Here is a 20,707-nt window from a genome sequence, read left to right on the forward strand (position 1 = left end):
AAAATTAACATTATTAGAGCAATGTGGTAGAATTCTTGCTTCCTGCACTTGAGACTAGAATACATAATTATGATCCAGAATACAATATGTAAAGCTAACATCCAATTCAGGCATTCAGTATTCAACTCAGGAAATGAAGTTTGGATGTTGCGTGCAGTGTTGCTTGCAAATCTTTGCCATAAGCATTTTCGCATCAAACCATGTTCGTTTTTGAGATGTTTTTTTGTGAAAATGCACTAACATTTTTGCTTTTTTGTTTTCAAAATATTTCCACCAAAATTTGCTAACATTTTTGCATTTTCACCACCAATGGCCGCTGAATTTAGGGATTAATAGCAAAGCCCCATACAAGCTAGAATCACCAAATTTGCAGGTATGTTAGGAAGAAAAGACGGTACAAGAGAAAAAAAAATCAAAAGGACCATGTCGTCTTAGAGAAAATCTATTTTAACGTTAGAGGGGGAAAAAAGTCTATATTTAAATGCAGCAAAATGACCGATAGGGTATCTCTCTCTCTCTCTCTCTCTCTCTCTCTCTCTATCTATCTATCTATCTATCTATCCATCTATATATATATATATATATATATATATATATATATATATATTAGCTGATGGCCCAGTGTTGCCTGGAAATATATTTGGTATTGACTCTGCCCACTTTTTCTAACCCTAACACACAATTACTCAATGACGAAGTTTGTTAGATTAGTGGTCTTTGGACTCAATTACTTGCATTGAAATGAAACAAACCTGGTTGGCTGTTTGTGGCTCCACCCCCTTTTCTACATTTGAACCCCAATCAACCAATGACCAATTTTACCAGGTTTGGGGTTTGTGCCACTAAAAGTGCGAGAATGGCAGCAATTACATATTCCCCTTAAAAAATAATAGGTGCATTTTCGTTGGCTTTTTTAGGCCCCACCCACTTTTCTGAACATTAATTCTAGCCACCCACTGACCAACTATGCAAAGTTTGAGAACCCCACCATTAACAGTGTAAGAATGGCTGTAGTTTACATTTTCCCAGTGAAATTTGTATTTGTCTCCACCCACTATTGACCCAGTGTTGCCCGGGTATGTATTTGACTGGGGTTGCTGGCTGTGGTTACTTTTTCTAACCCTAACACACAATTACTCAATGACCAAGTTTGTGAGCTTTGCGGTCTTTGGCATCAATAATTTACCTGAAATGAAATAAATCAGATTGGCTTTGTGTGGCTTCACCCCGTTTCCGAATTTGAACCCCAATAACCCAATGACCTGCTGTGCTATTAACAGTGCAAGAATGGCAGCAATTAAAAATCAATAGGTGTGGGCCTGTTTTTCAGAGATGGTTTCGAATTCTGTATGATAGACCCAGAGCCAAAATACGTATTAACTCCTTAATTTCCCCCCTCTTCTTCATTGCTAGAGGTACGCGGCAGGGCTGCCCACTATCCCCCCTCCTCTTCGCCATCGCCATTGAACCCCTTGCCCAAGCCATTCGCAACAGCCCTGATATCCAGGGCCTAAAAATAAACAAGACACAGGAACGCATATCTTTATATGCAGATGATATGTTGGTTTACTTGGCAGATCCAGGTCCCTCTCTAGAAGCCACTCTAAGCATATATGACACATTTCATGGGATCTCTGGACTATCTATCAACTGGTCCAAATCCATTTTATTCCCTCTCGACACCTTCGATCTCCAAATCATCACTAAATCCTCACAATTACAAATCACTGAAGAGTTTAAATATTTGGGGGTATGGGTGAGACGTCACATCTCCTCATTTCTGGAAATAAACCTTCTCCCCACTCTGACACAGGTGGAGGCGAAACTGCGTAAGTGGTCCTCTTTGCCCCTAAACCTTTGTGGCAGAATATGCATTATCAAAATGGTAATCGCCCCCAAAATCTTATACATTATGCAAATGTCCCCAATATGGATACAACAATCCATTTTTAAAAGGATAAACTCCATAATAGTTTCTTTTATCTGGTCTGGATCCTCACCTCGTATCTCCCTGGCCACGCTCCAACTCCCTACAGAACTTGGAGGCCTAGCCCTACCCAATTTCTTTATCTATCATCTGGCAGCCCAATTAGTTCCTATTCAAAGCTGGCTTAGCAATGACAGATCAAATGCTTCACTGGCAACAGAGGCAGATATAGCGGGCTCTTATGAGTCCCTCTGCAGCGCGGTTTACAGATACAAAGTGTCTGCCGGGTCTGAGGGAACAGCTCTTATATATAACACTATTAGAACTTACAGGAGAGCACGCAAACTCCTCGGGGAACCCCTATCCTATGTCTCCTTCAGCTCCCCCCTGTGGGGTAATCCTAATTTACCGGAACTTCTGACAATCCCTGATTTAATTTTCTGGCACAAGCACGGCATCAAATACGCAACCCAACTATATGCCGAAGGCCTCTTCAAAGACTTTAATACACTACGTACGGAATTTAGTCTTCCCAGACATTCCCTCTTCCGCTACTTGCAATTGCGACACGCGATGCAAGCACAGCTAGGCCTGTCAGGAGTTTCTCTCGAACCTTCAGCGCTGGAGAAAATACTACTTAAAAATGAACCTACAAAACAAATATCCACTCTATATAACTTCTTAAATTCTAAGGGGAACGACAGGAAGGTCCTGGCCCTTAGAGAACGTTGGTCATCCCATGACCCTAGTCTCACCCAGGAAAAATGGGCGGAGCACACGGAATTTTTCAATAGAGATATTATTGCCTCGCACGATAAGCTCATAAACATTAAATGGATTAACCAAGCATATATTACACCACTAAGACTAGCAAAAATGAGCCCAGCTCATAATGATTGCTGTTTTAAATGTAAAACCCCCCATGCCAACTTCCTTCATTGTGTGTGGAACTGCCCCCTAGTTAACGGCTATTGGAAATCGGTCATACATTTCCTAAGGGACACCCTCCAACTACCAGTGGCTTTAGACATCCAACTATGCTTATTAGGAATTGTAGGCGACATTCCCTGTAGCAAAAGGCAAGCGACCCTCACCAGAATTCTCCTCTTCTACGCCAGGAAAGCCATCTCCCTGAAATGGAAACTATCCACAGCCCCATGCCTGAGAGACTGGAAAAGACTGGTGAACTCAGCCCTCCCTCTATATAAAATCACGTATCAGTCAAGAAACCAATTCAAAAAATTCGATAGAATATGGTCCAAGTGGGTAGATTCTTCCGAAACCACAATCCCCAACCTTGACATTAATGTGGCCATTCAAGATCTACAATGGATCTAAAGTCGCTAGATACTCTTCGGCTAGACGGGAATATGGGTTATATCATACAGTTGCTGTGAGTTTTGACTACTATATGTATACGTATCTTAAGCATAGTTCTGTATACTTGCTGGAAAAATTCCTTTTATCCTTCATGTACTGTTTTTTTGTTCTTGAAAATCAATAAATATTCTCTTTAAAAAAAATAAAAAATCAATAGGTGAATTTTGATTGGCGTTTGTAGGCTGCACCCACTTTTCTGAACATTAATTCCAGTCACCCAGTCACCCAGTGACCAACTGTGCAAAGTTTGAGAACCCTACCATTAACCTCCTTGGCGGTAATCCCGAGCTGAGCTCGGGGTATGCTGCCGGAGGTCGCCGCTCAGGCCCTGCTGGGCCGATTTGAGTTCTGAAAAAAGCAGCACACGCAGCCGGCACTTTGCCAGCCGCGTGTGCTGCCCGATCGCCGCCGCTCCGCGGCGATCCACCGCGTGCAGCGGCGAAAGAGGGTCCCCCCAGCCACCCGAGCCCAGCGCAGCCGGAACAAACAGTTCCGGCCGGCGCTAGGGGCTGGATCGGGCGGCTCTGACGTCAGGACGTCGACTGACGTCCATGACGTCACTCCGCTCATCGCCATGGCGACGAGGAAAGCGAAACAAGATAGGCCGCTCATTGCGGCCTATCTTGTTACTTTCGATTGCCGGAGGCGATCGAAAGTACGCTTCCGGAGCGCCCTCTAGTGGGCTTTCATGCAGCCAACTTTCAGTTGGCTGCATGAAATATTTTTTTTTTTTAATTTAAAAAAAACCCTCCCGCAGCCTCCCTGGCAAAATAATTAAACCGCCAGGGAGGTTAACAGTATAAGAATGGCTGCAGTTTACATTTTCCCAGTGAAATTTGTATTTGTCTCTGCCCACTTTTTGTTTATGGGAATAAAAAGTATCCTATACTTTATTCCAGGTAATGTACTATGTGTGTGACAAATTTCATTCAAATCCGTTCAGCCATTTTTGCGTGATCGAGCAACAAACATTCAAACATCCAAACACCCGAACTTTCCCATTTATAATATTAGTAGGATATACAGGTAGTCCTGTAGGGACTGCCCACTCGTTCTTAACCTGAATCAGTTCGTAAGTCAGGACTAGTGTTGGGCGAACAGTGTTCGCCACTGTTCGGGTTCTGCAGAACATCACCCTGTTCGGGTGATGTTCGAGTTCGGCCGAACACCTCATGGTGTTCGGCCTTTTTAGTTCGGGTTCACCCGAACAGCTCAATGCCCAGCCGAACAGGCTGAACAGGGCCCCTGTTCGGCCGAACAGGGCCCTGTTCGGCCGAATACTGCCCCCCTATGGGGTCACAGGCATAAAGGGGGAGCATGCCCCGGTCGCGGGGGGGGGGTCGGAAATTCCCCCCACCCCCTCCGCTAGCGCTCCCCCCTCTGCCCGCTTCCCCATAAAAAAGTTTGATGAAAGTACCGGTGGTTGGCCTGGCAGTAGAGTGAGTGAGGAGGAGGAGTCCGGAGAGTGACGCGTTGAGGCCGGGCAGCGGGCGGTTCAGCGGTAGTACCCTTGTGGTACTTCCGCCCTTTCTCTGACCTCACGTCCTCTGCATACGAGGGTACGCGTCACGCGTACCCTCGTATGCGTCATCACGTAGAGGACGTGAGGTCAGAGAAAGGGCGGAAGTACCACAAGGGTACAACGCTGAACCGCCCGCTGCCCGGCCTCAACGCGTCACTCTCCGGACTCCTCCTGCTCACTCACTCTACTGCCAGGCCAGCCACCGGTACTTTCATCAAACTTTTTTATGGGGAAGCGGGCAGAGGGGGGAGCGCTAGCGGAGGGGGTGGGGGGAATTTCCGCCCCCCCCCCGTGACCGGGGCATGCTCCCCCCTTATGCCTGCGACCCCATAGGGCCCCCAAAAGCGGGATGTTCGGGGAGTTCTGGGTTCAGGCCGAACATGCCGAACATTTGGCCCATGTTCGGCGAACGGACCCGAACATCCAGGTGTTCGCCCAACACTAGTCAGGACTACCTGTACTGGCCCGCTGAAAAAGAAGGATATGGGCAACGGAAGGTAAATAGAGGCCTACTCACCTGATCCTCGGCGGTAGAAGGTGCCCTCGTGATGCCCGGAAGGTCCGCAGCCCATCCTCTCGCTACCTCCATTGTTCCCCGGCGGCTCCTGGCTTTACATGCGGCGCATAATGACGTAATCAGGAAGAGCCCCCTAGTGGCGGTGCTTCCTAATTACGTCATTATGCGCCGCATGTGAAGCCAGAAGCCGCCGGGGAACAATGGAGGTAGCGAGAGAATGGGCTGCGGACCTTCCGGGCACCATGAGGGCACCTTCTACCGCCGAGGATCAGGTGAGTAGGCCTCTATTTACCTTCCGCTGCCCATATTCTTCTTTTTCAGCGGGCCAGAACAGGTAGTCCCTGGTGGGCGTGACGTCATGCGACGGGGCGGAGTTATGGTCGCGGCGTTCGTATCGGCGGGTCGTTCGTAAGTCGGGCGTTCGTAACCCGGGAACTACCTGTACAGTATCTTACCAATTATAAACTTTGGATGTTTGTTACTCAATCCCGCAGCAATGGCTGAACAAATTTGAATTAAATTTGGCACACACATAGTATATTGCCTGGAATAACATATAGTATACTTTTTATCCCCATAACAAAAAAGTGGGCGGAGACAAATACAAATTTCACTGCGAAAAGGAAAACTGCAGCCATTCTTACACTGTTAATAGTAGGGTTCTCAAACTTTGCACAGTTGATCACTGGGTGACTGGGACTAATATTTAGAAAAATGGGTGGAGCCTACAAATCCACCCATGTACCAATCACAATTCACCTATTGATTTTTAAGGGGAATATTTCAATGTTGCCATTCTTGCACTGTTATTGGCACAAGGCTCAAACCTAGTACAGTTGGTCATTGGGTGACTGGGGTTCAAATTCAGAAAAGGGGGTGGGGCCACAGCCAATCAGATTTGTTTCATTTCAATGCAAATTATTGATGCCAAAGACCACAAAGCTCAAAAACTTGGTCTTTGAGTAATTGTTTGTTAAGGTTAGAAAAAGTGGCCACAGCCAACACCAGCCAAAGACATACCCAGGCAATGCTGAGTCATCAATAGAGGGAAACAAATACAAATTTTACTGGGAAAATGTAAACTGCAGCCATTCTTACACTGTTAGTGGTAGGGTTCTCAAACTTTGCACAGTTGGTGACTGGGAGACTGGGTTTAATATTCAGAAAAGTGGGTGGAGCCTACAAAAAACAATCAAAATTCACCTATTGATTTTCAAGGGGAATATTTCATTGCTGCCATTCTTGAGTAATTGTGTGTTAGGGTTAGAAAAAGTAGGCGGAGCCAACACCAGCCAAATACATATCCGGGCAATGCCGGACCATCAATAATAATAATAATAATAATAATAATAATAATAATAATAATAATAATAATAAATCTTGGGTTTAACTTCTGTGTTTCTCTGTGCATTCCACTTTGCCTCAGTAATGTGTTAAGGTGGCCATACATTGGTCGATTTTATTGTTCGATTGATTATTAAATCCGATTAAAAATCAAATTGGATGAAAATCTAGTACACAACTTTATGTCCGATAGATTCATATTGGCCAATATTCGATCACACATTTAAGATACATCGATCAAGTAGGTGGGGCTTTTTCAATTGATGGAACAAGAATTGAGTGCTTGTCACGTTCTGTGACGATCGGTGGGCACAGAGAGTATCTGATTACCGGTGATCTGCAGTATCGCCGGAACACAGATATATACCCGATTATAAGTGAGCTGCAGTCTCACCGATAATCCGATATATTAACTAACCTCTGTCCACCCCAAAGAGTATAGTGATTGGTGCAACAGTAATATGCACTATTCAGTGGCGAGGCTCACTGATAGTAGCAACTTCCGCCCAGCGGCACGGGCCCGCTGGAGGAGAATAGTGGTACAAGCAAAATTCGGCAACAAAATATCAGATATAGCGAGGTACAGAATCAGGAAGCTAGGACGGAGTCTAGGAACGAGCCGGGGTTCGGCAACAGATGATCAGGGATATCGAGGTAGAGTATCACAAGGCTCAGAGACGAAACGAGAGAAATAGCAAGGTTGGCAACAGGAGATCAGATAGGCAGAAGTACAAAAGGATTAGGCAAGAGCAAGGTCAAGAACAGGCAAAAGGTCAAAGGCACAGATAAATCACAATGGTATGGTCTTCCAGTACTTATATATTGGCGGAACCAATATATATGTATACTGTGGATCCGAGAGCTAACACAGGTGTGATCGCTACAGCGGACACAGAGTACTGACAGTCTGCTGCTTAAATGCAGTCTGTCCTTTCAGCAATCCCCACCCTCCCCAGATGACGTCAGCAAAGGGGCGGCTAGTGTCCCAGCAAGCTGCTCATGAGAGCCTTCTTCTCAGGGCATAAAGGGCGTGACGCTCCGTGCGTGAGCGCGTCGCCCTGCCCTGCTGGGACAAGCTACTAGTGAGACGCTGAGCGGTGGTTGGAGCCGCCGGGACAGACCGGAAGTTCGGGGCCCCGATGACGTCAGCCGCGAGAGCGGCGTTCGTCCTGTTGCTGGCGATGGGGGTGAGTCTATGCCTGACATTACCCCTCCCCTGAGGCGTGGTCTCCGAACGCGCCAATGAAGGTCTATCAGGATGTGCATCATGAAATTCCCGTATGAGTTCCTGTGCATGAAATTGATGTGCTGGTACCCAGGATCTCTCCTCAGGACCATATCCTCTCCAATGAACCAGATACTGAAGAGAATTCCGAAAAAACCGGGAATCTAGAATTCTCTCGACCTCATACTCAGGTTCACCGTCAACAAGCACGGGAGGAGGACCATGGTCTACATGTACTGCGGGTTTCAGCAAAGACACATGAAATGTTCTCACTCCACGCATTGACTGAGGTAATGTCACTTGATAAGATACCCTATTGATCCTTTTGGCTATAGGATATGGACCTATAAATTTAGGTCCAAGTTTCGCTGAAGGCTGTCGTAAGGCGATATGCCGAGTAGAGATCCAGACAAGATCTCCGGGAGAGAACTCCCACTCGAGTGAACGCCTTCGGTCGGCTTGTTGTTTCTGGAACAAAACTGTCTTCTTTAAATTAGTATTTACTTCCCTCCAAAGAGATCTTAGCGTCTCTTGCCAGACTTCCAAGGCAGGGAAAGGTGAGGTCCTGACAGGGAGTGGTGAAAACCTTGGTGACCTTCCATTGACGATCTGAAAGGGTGAAAACCCCGAGGAAGAACTCCGAAGATTATTATGGGCAAATTTGGAATATGGTAAGTACTGAACCCACTCTGTTTGATTGTCTGCCACATAACATCGAAGATACTGTTCTAAGGACTGATTCATTCTCTCAGTTTGCCCATTAGTCTGGGGGTGAAAACCAGATGAAAAAGAGAGGGTGATCCCTAGTGCCTTGCAAAATTCTCTCCAGAATTCTGAAACGGACTGCACCCCCCTGTCAGATACTATGTTCTCAGGAACCCCGTGAAGGCGAAGAACGTGGATCACGAAAAGATCTGCAAGTTCTTTAGCGGAGGGAAATTTCGTCAGAGGTACAAAATGAGCTATTTTAGAGAATCGATCAACAATGACCCAAATTACCGTATTACCGTCCGAGGGAGGCAATTCTCCCACGAAATCCATGGATACATGAGTCCAGGGCTCGGAGGGTATAGGCAGAGGTTGGAGGGTACCCACCGGAGATACACGTGAGGGTTTACTCCGTGAGCATACTGAACAAGAAACAACAAAATCCTCAACATCACTCCTCCACGAAGGCCACCAGACGCTTCTGGACAACAACTCTCTAGTTCGAGCCACTCCAGGGTGACCAGCTAGCTTATGAGCATGAAAGAGTTGAAGTATCTGTAATCTGAACTGTAACGGCACAAACATGAGATCAGACGGTTTCCCTGCCGGACTATCCTGTTGGTAGGGAAGCAGGACAGAAGCAATATCCCCCATAGTCTCTATACTGGCTAACACAACCTTCTCAGATAAAATTGGATCTGGTTCGGAGGGCAGTACTGATTCTATGTCAAAGCATCGGGAAAGAGCATCTGCCTTGATATTTTTGCTTCCAGGTTTAAACGTGATGATGAAGTCAAACCTAGAAAAGTATAAAGACCACCGTGCCTGCCTGGGACTTAACCTCTTAGCCCCCTTCAGATATTCCAGGTTCTTATGATCCGTATAGACCGTAATAACATGCTCCGCCCCCTCCAGCCAGTGTCGCCACTCCTCAAAAGCCAATTTTATGGCCAATAATTCCCTGTTCCCGATATCGTAATTCCTCTCTGCCTCAGAAAATTTTTTCGAGAAAAATGCGCAAGGATGAAGTCTTCCTTGTGATCCGGAGTACTGTGACAAAACCGCCCCAACACCAATCTCTGATGCGTCTACCTCCACGATAAATGGCCTGGAAGAGTCGACATGGTGCAAAATGGGAGCAGAACAGAAGGCAGTTTTTAGACTTAAAAAAGCAGAAATGGCTTCGGGAGACCAATTGCTAGCATTAGCCCCTTTTTTTGTCATGTCAGTAAGGGGAGCTACCAGCGCGGAATACCCCTTTTTAAATTTCCTGTAATAGTTAGAAAAACCCAGAAAACGTTGTAAGGCTTTCAGACCAACTGGTTGGGGCCAGTTCAAAACTGCTGCAACTTTACTACTATCCATTGATAACCCAGATCTGGAGATTATATAGCCAAGAAATGGAACTTCAGTGATTTCGAACAAACATTTCTCCAACTTGGCATATAATGAATTCTCACGTAACTTTTGTAATACATACTGAACCTGAGACCTATGTTCTCTGATATTGTGAGAAAAGATCAGAATGTCGTCTAAATAGACGACCACAAATTTCCCCACCACCTCCCTAAAAATGGCATTAACTAATTCTTGGAAAACAGCGGGGGCATTACACAGACCAAAGGGCATGACCAGGTATTCGTAATGCCCATCCTGAGTGTTAAATGCCGTCTTCCATTCGTCACCCTGTCTAATTCTGACCAGATTGTAAGCTCCCCTGAGATCTAATTTAGTAAATATCTGGGCACCTGTGATCTGAGAAAAAAGGTCATCAATCAGGGGGAGTGGGTAACAGTTTTTGATCGTTATGGCATTAAGAGCTCGATAGTCGATGCAGGGGCGCAGCCCCCCATCTTTTTTCTTCACAAAGAAGAATCCTGCCCCCGCAGGTGATCTAGAGGGTCGAATGAACCCCTTATCTAAGTTCTCCTGGATGTACTCCCTCATAGCCACCTTTTCGGGTCCCGTGAGATTATAAAGATGACCTCTAGGGGGCATGGTTCCTGGTCTGAGCTCGATCGGGCAGTCATAAGGTCTGTAAGGTGGTAGTGAATCAGCAGATCGTGGGCAAAACACATCGGCATATGAGCTATAAGGCTGAGGTAAACATTGAGGGGTTAGGTGAGTAGAACGAAGAGGACACTTAGATATACAGTGCTTCTGACAGTAGGATGACCAAGACAGCAACTGTCCAGAAGACCAATCAATCTGTGGAGAATGTAGACGTAGCCAAGGAAGGCCCAATATAATCGAGCAAGATGGCATCCTGATAAGGTAAAATCGTAATTTTTCACAATGTAAAACCCCAACGGTACAGATTAATTCAGGGGTGATAGAGACAGGTTGACTATCCTGTAATGGGGAATCGTCAATAGCAGTGACTATAATACGTTTCTCAAGAGGAACCACTGGTATACCTAATTTAAGTGCCAAGTTAAAATCCATAAAATTGGCTGCAGCGCCCGTATCAACAAAAGCCTGCAGTGCAATGTCTTGTTTGTCCCAAGAAATGGAAATGGGGAATAAGACTTTATCTTTTGGAGGTACAGAATTCTCGCCCAGGGTAGTACCCCCGACTAACCCTAGGCGGAGAAGTTTTCCGCCTTCTTGGTACAAACAGCGGCGATATGACCTTTGTCCCCACAATATAAGCACAAACCCTCCTTTCTCCTTCTTAATTTTTCTGTCTCGGATAACTTAGAGTGACCCAGCTGCATGGGCTCATCAGTAGAAGAGGAAGTAGAGAAACTCGTGGAAGGCTGTGAACGCATGATGGGTCGCTGCCTGGTCGACCTGTGAAAACGTACTCTGCGGTCTATCTTGATAGCAAGACCTATGGCCTCATCTAAGGTTCTAGGTTCAGGATGACTTAACATTAATTCCGACACGGAATCAGACAACCCCGTTAGGAACCTATCCAAAAGAGACTGCGCCTCCCACCTGGTGGAAAATGACCATTTGCGGAATTCCGCAGCATAGGTTTCCACTGAGTTCTGCCCCTGTTTGAGTCTTTTTAGTCTCCTCTCAGCTGTGGCGGAAGTATCTGGATCGTCATACACGACCGCCATGGCTTCGAAAAATTTCTCCACAGAGGTAAGAGCCTCATGACCCAAGGGTAGACTGTAGGCCCAGGTCTGTGAATCTCCTTGTAAAAGGGTCTTTATGAGCGTGACCCTTTGCAACTCAGAACCAGAGGAAGTGGGACGCATTTGAAAATATGATTGACACCGATCCCGGAAATTGCGGAAATCGGAGCGTTCTCCTGAAAACAATTTGGGCAACGGCATTTTGGGTTCAACAGGCAATATGGGAGCGGGATTAACTGGTGCTTGCAGGTTTTGCACAACCTCTGCTAGTCGATTAAGCTGGACCTGCTGATCTTTAACGGTCTGGTTTAATTGAGTGACGACTGTCGTCAGAGTGTTAACCTGCTGGACCAGAGCATCCATCTTGTATGGTCCGCTGTACTGTCACGTTCTGTGACGATCGGTGGGCACAGAGAGTATCTGATTACCGGTGATCTGCAGTATCGCCGGAACACAGATATATACCCGATTATAAGTGAGCTGCAGTCTCACCGATAATCCGATATATTAACTAACCTCTGTCCACCCCAAAGAGTATAGTGATTGGTGCAACAGTAATATGCACTATTCAGTGGCGAGGCTCACTGGTAGTAGCAACTTCCGCTCAGCGGCACGGGCCCGCTGGAGGAGAATAGTGGTACAAGCAAAATTCGGCAACAAAATATCAGATATAGCGAGGTACAGAATCAGGAAGCTAGGACGGAGTCTAGGAACGGGCCGGGGTTCGGCAACAGATGATCAGGGATATCGAGGTACAGTATCACAAGGCTCAGAGACGAAACGAGAGAAATAGCAAGGTTGGCAACAGGAGATCAGATAGGCAGAAGTACAAAAGGATTAGGCAAGAGCAAGGTCAAGAACAGGCAAAAGGTCAAAGGCACAGATAAATCACAATGGTATGGTCTTCCAGTACTTATATATTGGCGGAACCAATATATATGTATACTGTGGATCCGAGAGCTAACACAGGTGTGATCGCTACAGCGGACACAGAGTACTGACAGTCTGCTGCTTAAATGCAGTCTGTCCTTTCAGCAATCCCCACCCTCCCCAGATGACGTCAGCAAAGGGGCGGCTAGTGTCCCAGCAAGCTGCTCATGAGAGCCTTCTTCTCAGGGCATAAATTGCGTGACGCTCCGTGCGTGAGCGCGTCGCCCTGCCCTGCTGGGACAAGCTACTAGTGAGACGCTGAGCGGTGGTTGGAGCCGCCGGGACAGACCGGAAGTTCGGGGCCCCGATGACGTCAGCCGCGAGAGCAGCGTTCGTCCTGTTGCTGGCGATGGGGGTGAGTCTATGCCTGACAGTGCTTATTATTATTTAGCACTTTTAGTAATTATGTGTTTGATGGACCTTTAATCAATCTTTCTGTTCAATGCATGCACTTTCAGCTATTGCTGTGTGAATCAGTTCAGACATATATATGTATATATATATATATATATATATATATATATATATACATATACTAGCTGATTGCCCGGCGTTGCCCGGGTATGTATTTGGCTGGTGTTGGCTCCGCCCACTTTTCTAACCCTAACACACAATGATTTAGTTTGTGAGCTTTGCATTGTTTGCATTAAAATGAAACAAATCTGATTGGCTGTGGCTCAACCCTCTTTTCTGAAATTTGAACCCCAGTCACCCAATGACCAACTGTACCAGGTTTTAAAGGGATACTGTAGGGGGGGTCGGGGGAAAATGAGTTGAACTTACCCGGGGCTTCTAACGGCCCCCCACATACATCCTGTGCCCGAGCAGCCACTCACCAATGCTCTAGCCCCGCCCGGGTTCACTTCTGGAATTTCAGACTTTAAAGTCTGAAAACCACTATGCCTGCGTTGCCGTGTCCTCGCTCCTGCTGATGTCACCAGGAGTGTACTGCACAGGCACAGACCATACTGGGCCTGCACAGTATGCTCCTGGTGACATCAGCGGGATGGAGGACACGGCAATGCAAGCGCAGTGGTTTTCAGACTTTAAAGTCTGAAATTCCAGAAGTGAACCGGAGGTGGGGCCGGAGCATCAGTGAGTGGCTGCGCGGGCACAGGATGTCTGCGGGGGACCATTAGAAGCCCTGGGTAAGTTCAACTCATTTTCCCCGACCCCCTACAGTGTCCCTTTAAGCTTGTGTCCTTAACAGTGCAAGAATGGCAACAATTGAACATTCCCCTTGAAAGGCAATGAATGAATTTGGATTGGCTTTTGTAGGCTCCACCCTCTTTTATGAATATTAATCCCAGTCACCGAGTGACCAACTGTGCAAAGTTTGAGAACCCTACAGTTAACAGTGTAAAAATTGTATTTGTCTCCACCCACTGATGACCCAGCATTGCCTGGGTATGTATTTGGCTGGTGTTGGCTTTGCCTACTTTTTCTAACAGTAACAGACAATTACTTAATTACTTACTGACCAAATTTGTGAGCTTTGCAGTCTTTGGCATCAATAATTTGCATTGAAATGAAACAAATCTGATGGGCTGTTTGTGTCTCCACCCCTTTTCTGAATTTGAACCCCAGTCTCCCAATAAATAACTGTACCCAGTTTGGGGCTCGTGCCATTAACAGTGCAAGAATGGCAGTAATGAAATATTCCCCTTGAAAATCAATAGATGAATTTTGGCTTTTGTAGGCTCCATCCACTTTTATGAATAATAGCTGATGAATCGGCGTTGCCCGAGTATGTATTTGGCTGGTGTTAGCTCCGGCCACTTTTTCTAACCCTAACACACAAATACTCAATGACCAAGTTTGTGAGCTTTGGGGTCTTTGTCATCAATAATTTTTATATTCCCATAGACATTAAAAAAATCAGATTAGCTGTTTGTGGCTCTGCCCCTCTCCGGCAATTGAACCCCAGTCACCCAATGACCAACTGCAGCAGGTTTGAGGCATCTGTTATTAACAGAGCAAAAATGGAAGCAATTCAAATATTCCCCTTGAAAATCAACAGGTGAATTTTGGTTGGCTATTATAGGCTTCACCCATTTCCCATAATATTAATCTCAGTCACCCAGTGACCACACAGTGACCATCTAGGCAAAGTTTGAGAACCCTGCCATTAACAGTGTAAGAATGGCTGCAGTCTATATTTTCCAAGTGAAATTTGGTTTTGACTCCGCCCACTTTCTGTAACCTTGACACACAGTCACTCAATGACCAAGTTTGTGAGCTCTGGGGTCCGTGGCATCAATAATTTGTAATTTACCAGTGAGATAAAACAAATCTGATTGGCTGTTTGTAGCTCCACCCCTTTTCTGAATTTGAACCCCAGTGACCCAATGACCAACTGTACCAGGTTTGAGGCTTGTGCCATTAACAGTGCAAGAATGGCAGAAATTTAAATATTCCCCTTGAAAATCAACAGGTGAATTTTGATTTTCTTTTAAGTCTCCACCCACTTTTCTGAATAGTAATCCCAGTCACCCAGTAACCAAGTTTTAAGCTTTTGGGTTTCTGCCATCAAAATTGTGTGAATGGAAGCAGTTTATCCAGTAAAGTAATCTGATTGGTTGTTTGTGGCTCCACCCCTTTAGTGGATTTGAACCCCAGCCACTTCATGACCGACTGTAGCTGGTTTGAGGCTTCTGCAATTATTAGTGTAAGAGTGGCCGCAGTTTCAATATTTCCCTTAAAAATCAATAGGTGCATTTTGATTGGCTGTTGTAGGTTCCACCCACTTTCCTGAATATTAATCCCAGTCATCTATTGACCAACTGTGTCCCGTTTGCGAACCCTGCCAATAACAGAATGGCTGAACTCAATGTAACAAATCTGATTAACTGTTTGTGGCTCCACCCCCTTTAGTGAATTTGGACCCCAGTCACCTATCAGGTAAGAGGCCTCTGCCATTAACAGTGTAAGAATGGTAGCAATGTAGATATTCCCTTTGAAAATCAATAGGTGAAATTTGATTGGCATTTCTGAATATTAATCCCAGTGACACAGTGGCCCACTGTGTCAAGTTTGGAAACCCTGCCATTAACAGTGTAAGAATGGCTGCAGTTTATATTTTCCCCTGGGAAAAAATGTAGTTGTTGGCTCCGCCCACTTTTTCTAACCTTGACATACAGTCACTCAATGACTGAGTTTATGAGCTTTGGGCTTTTGGTATCAATAATTTGTATATTCCCATTGAAATAAAAAAAAAATCGGATTGGCTGTTTGTGGCTCCGGCCCCTTTCCAAATTTGAACCCCAGTCACCCAGTGATCAAGTGTGCCAAGTTTGAAAACCCTACGATTAACAGTGTAAGAATGGCTGCAGTTTACATTTTCCCATTTAAACTGAATGGCTGAAATTTGATTGGCTGTTTTATGCTCCGCCCACTTTTCCTGGATTTGTAACCTCGGTCACCAAGTGACCAACTGTGCCAAGTGTGGGGACTCTGGCTTGATTACTGTGAGAATGGCAGCCTTTTACACATTTTTTCCATTCACTTAAATGTGTTGAATCTGATTGGCTGTTTGCAGCTCCGCCCAGGTGTGCAGGGGGGACACAAGACCCCCAGAACATATCATCCCAGGTAGTCAGGGATCTGTATACCAAGTTTCGTTCAAATCGGTCAAGGCGTTTTCGCGTGATCGCGGCACACACACACACACACACACACACACACACACACACACACACACACACACACACACACACACACACACACACACGCACACACACACACACTGTACACACACACACACACTGTACACACACACACACACACACACTGTACACACACACACACACACACACTGTACACACACACACACACACACTGTACACACACACACACACACACACTGTACACACACACACACACACACACACACACTGTACACACACACACACACTGTACACACACACACACACACACACACACACACACACGTACACACACATACACACACACACCATCACACACACACACACACATCCGATTTTATATTCATAGATATATATAGATATATATATATTGTTTGAACAATTCAGTTATTTTGAAGCACTTCCAATTATCATTTGGTTAATTAATTGTACTATAATCGACCAGTGCATGGCCAGCATTAATATTGTACAGTATGTAGTTCTCATCACTAATTGTTAGCATGATCACATGTGGAAGGGAAAAATGTTGGACAATGTGGTGTCTGGAGCTTGCCTTATTTCCTGGCTACTTTGTGTTAGTAGGAACATCCCTTGAGGTGATGGAGTCTGATTCTTCGGGCACAGGAATGCTGGGGACATTGAGCCTTTGCTTATTCTGTTATACTGTAGTAGTACCCTTAGTATCCTCACATTCTTGTAGATATTGCCCTCAAGATTATAGAGGGGGTGAGCACCCCAAATTATACCTGTTGGTGAATAATATACCAAATGTTGCCTAATTAAACTGCTGTTTTGTAAATATAAATAGAAAGAAGAAAAGTAAAGGAACGAAGAAGAACAAAAGAGGGCATTTTGTTGACACAGATGTTGATGGCAGATGATTTAGATGTCAGGTACAACACTGGGTTTGATTAAAATTGTTTAAATCAAGTGGGTGCATTTTGTTGTTGTTTTGTGTGGGCTGCTCCCCCTAGTTATACCCCTTGAGTTGGTGCTTTTCTTTAAAAAAAATTGAATTGAATTCTTGTATGCGAACAGAGGGATCATACACTATTAGAGGTACCTATTTGATCTTCCCTTATAAAGAAAGTGACTCCATAGATACATAAGCCCCCCATTCAATAACCCCACCTTATTTCTGTGCAGACAATTACATTTTGTAGCCATTTGCCTTAGTATATCAGCCTAAATTTGACTGACCCAGTTATTCAGGAACATTTTTAATCCAAGGCACTGCAGGCCATCTCCTGGTGTGCCATTGGTCCTGAAGGGTGCAATGCCCCTGGAGTAAGCTCCACCCCTAAACAAAGCCCCACCTCAGAACAAAGGCCCACCTTCTGCAGGTGATTGATAACTTGCTTCTGCTGCGTGTGTGCAGCTGCAGGAAGCTTGGTGTCCTGAAGAGCTGCAGCATTGCCGTTCTCTGGAGAGCAGTTATCACAAGGTCCAGATAGTGTAAGCTGCAGACAGACTTCACTGTGTCCTTCTGTGCCACCTCTGCCCCTCCCCTCCCCTGCCCCCATGCATCCCTCTGTCCCCTGTTCTCTTTTGTGCCTACTTTTGTCCCTTTGTGCCTCCTTTCGTCGCCCTCAGCATATCCTACTGTCCCCTTGTGCTTCTTTCAGTTCCTCTATGCCTCCCCTCCCCCCCCCCCCTGCCCGTGTGTCCCTCTGCCCACCTGTGTCTTCCTTTGTTACCTTTTGTGCCTTCTTCTGTCCCCATTTGTGCCTCCTTTTGTCTCATTGTGTCTCCTTAAGTATCCCTGTGCCACCTCGGCACTCCTGTGTGTCCCTCTGTGCCTCCTTCTGCCTCCCTTTGTGACTCCTTCTTTCCCCCTGTGCCTCCTTCTGTCTCCTTGTGTCTAGGATAGCAAAGTAGAAGCTGTACACTCAACTCCTCCCCAGAGTCCAGCACTGTGCCTGTGCAACCATCCTGTTTGTCTCCTGCTCCCTCTATTGCTGGCACCTCACTCCCCCCATGTCACGTGTAATCACACTACATGCGGTAGGAGATGCTGGGCACTAGGCCATACGGTGAGCAGACAGGTGGAAGCACAGCACTGGACTCCAGTGGACAGGTGAGAGAACAGCCCCTGCTGTGCTATACCCTGCATTTACACACTGGGCAACAAAATGCAACAGGATCGGTGGGTTGTTTGTATTTCAGCGAGTCCCTGTAATCTTTATTCTCGTGTGTGTGTGTTTTGTTGTTGTTGTTGTTTGTTTGTTTTTTTTGGGGGGGAGGGGGGGGGACCTGTGTAAGTTATGCTTTGGTTGTCAGATGGCACTTACCAGTGTATACTTATATAAACTCAGTAACTGTGCTATGCGTAGAGTGGTAGTGGATTGCAGATCACCGATAAATCCAGCCACTGTTCCATGTCCCATACAGGAGTAATTAGGAGCCGCCATCTTGTGTCCAGACAGGATCTGCAGAACATCTTTTATAGCTTTGTTAACACATCCACAGGAATCATACACATGATATCCCAGAGTCATATTGGGCAGAAGATCCGTCCTTTTGTTCATCTCATCAATGACGAATATAAATGCAAGAAGAAGCCAATATTCTTTGATACTGACACTGTTAAATATTAAAGGAACCCTATTGATTAACATTTTTTGTTTCAATTGAGATAGGAAATGTTTGGAAACTGCTTCTAAGTACTGTGTATACATATGAATTCTTATCTCTTTGTTTACTGTTATCTAATTTGTTTAACACTTTTCTGAAGGCAATTCTAATGGCAGACTGAGCCATTGGGTGGGGGGGAATTCCCTTACATTATATCTGTTAACTCTGTGTGTTCAGAGAGCTCAGTCAGAGACCGGCAGAGCTTTCTCTCATAGAGAGCAGAAGAAATGTATTTTAAGTGCAACATAAACATTTGTAATTGTGTTTGTGAAACCTGACAGGCTTTTAATATAACTGCTTCAATTGTACACTGTTCTTAGCATGTCAGACTGCAAAGATTCACCCATGCAAATTAGAGATTTCAAACGTAGCTAAAATCTACACAGAATTAATTACAGCTTTTGCCTCTGATATTTAACATGAAACGTATGAAAATGTTTACACAGCTACTTAGGCATTATTTGCACATTGTCATTTTAGAACACTTGGTTTAAAGAGACACTGAAGCGAAAAAAAAAATGATGATATTATGATTTGTATGTGTAGTACAGCTAAGAAAAAAAAACATTAAGATCAGATACATCAGTCTAATTGTTTCCAGTGCAGGGAGAGTTGAGAAACTCCAGTTGTTATCTCTATGCAAAAAAGCTATTAAGCTCTCCGACTAACTTAGTCGTGGAGAGGGCTGTTATCTGACTTTTATTATCTCAACTGTAATTGAACTGTTTACTTTTCCTCTGCTAGAGGAGAGTTCATTACTTCACAGACTGCTCTGAAAGACTCATTTTGAATGCTGAGTGTTGTATAATCTGCACATATTATAGGATGATGCAATGTTAGAAAAAACACTATATACCTGAAAATAAAAATATGAGAATATTTTCTTTGCTGCTAATCTTCTAGTAATTATTCATAGTACACAACCAATTCATTATATCATATATTTTTTAATAGTGTCCCTTTAAAGAATGTTATTTAATGTATGGCAATAAGACTTGAGTAACTAAGGCAGAGGTTTTGATTAAAAAATAAATAAAAATAAAAACTATATTGACATTAGAGTTCTATATTACTTACCTTGGGCTTCTTACATGCCACCAAACACTTACAGGTCCCTTGATGTGTTCCCATTGTGATCTTTCGATCAGCTGAGCCCCTCCAAAATGTTGCTGACTCATGAGTCGCAAGCTACCGTGCATGTGCAGTCCTGACTGTAACCGCGCTCCCGTGGCTGGGGGCACAAGCAAGGAGGCGCATAGCTTGGGAAGCACATGCGTAGCAGCTTGCAATGAGTGATCTTTTGGTGGGTCACAGCTGATCAGTGGAGCACAACAAGAGGACAGTGAGAGACCTGTAGGACTTAGGCAGGCTAGAAGAAGTAAAATAGAGCTTAAATCATTTTCTGTTTAGTAGAAGCTAGATAGTCGGCAGCAAATGCTTAGCTGACAGCTAACGCTGTTCACCTTCTCCATATGGCCATGCTCATGTGCAGACATTTAGTGATCAATATTAGGATACAAGATGGATCACCAATCCTTGCTATTAGGTTTTATTGGAGGTAAATAAAAAGGTCACAGATACCGGCCTTACAGCAGTTTTGCAGTGTTACCGCTTCTTCAAAGACCAATCAGGAATACCTGACTGGTCTCTAAAGAAGCGATAACACCGCAAACGGCTGTAAGGCCGTTATCTTAACCTTTGTCTTGTCTGGTATGCCTGTACTATTTACCTCCAATAAACCCGAATAGCAAGGATCGGGGCTCCATCTT

The 20,707-nt window shown here is 45.1% G+C and overlaps 1 protein-coding gene across 3 annotated transcripts in view; it reads right to left on the bottom strand.

Moving 5' to 3' along the window:
• The window catches only part of LOC137534504 (extracellular calcium-sensing receptor-like), a 42,023-nt gene that overhangs the window by 3,892 nt on the left and 17,424 nt on the right, over positions 1-20,707 (bottom strand). The window contains exon 2 of one of the 3 annotated variants that reach the window (XM_068256034.1): positions 18,596-18,733. The exons of 1 other annotated variant lie outside the window; for it this stretch is intronic. In XM_068256034.1, the coding sequence (XP_068112135.1) occupies positions 18,596-18,715 (120 nt within the window). In that variant the 5' untranslated portion in view covers positions 18,716-18,733. Of the gene's footprint in view, positions 1-18,595; positions 18,745-20,707 lie in introns of all 3 variants that reach the window. One more of the 3 variants, XM_068256033.1, reaches the window with a different exon arrangement.

This window comes from Hyperolius riggenbachi, chromosome 10, assembly GCF_040937935.1.
Source record: "Hyperolius riggenbachi isolate aHypRig1 chromosome 10, aHypRig1.pri, whole genome shotgun sequence".
NCBI classification, from domain to species: Eukaryota; Metazoa; Chordata; class Amphibia; order Anura; family Hyperoliidae; genus Hyperolius; species Hyperolius riggenbachi.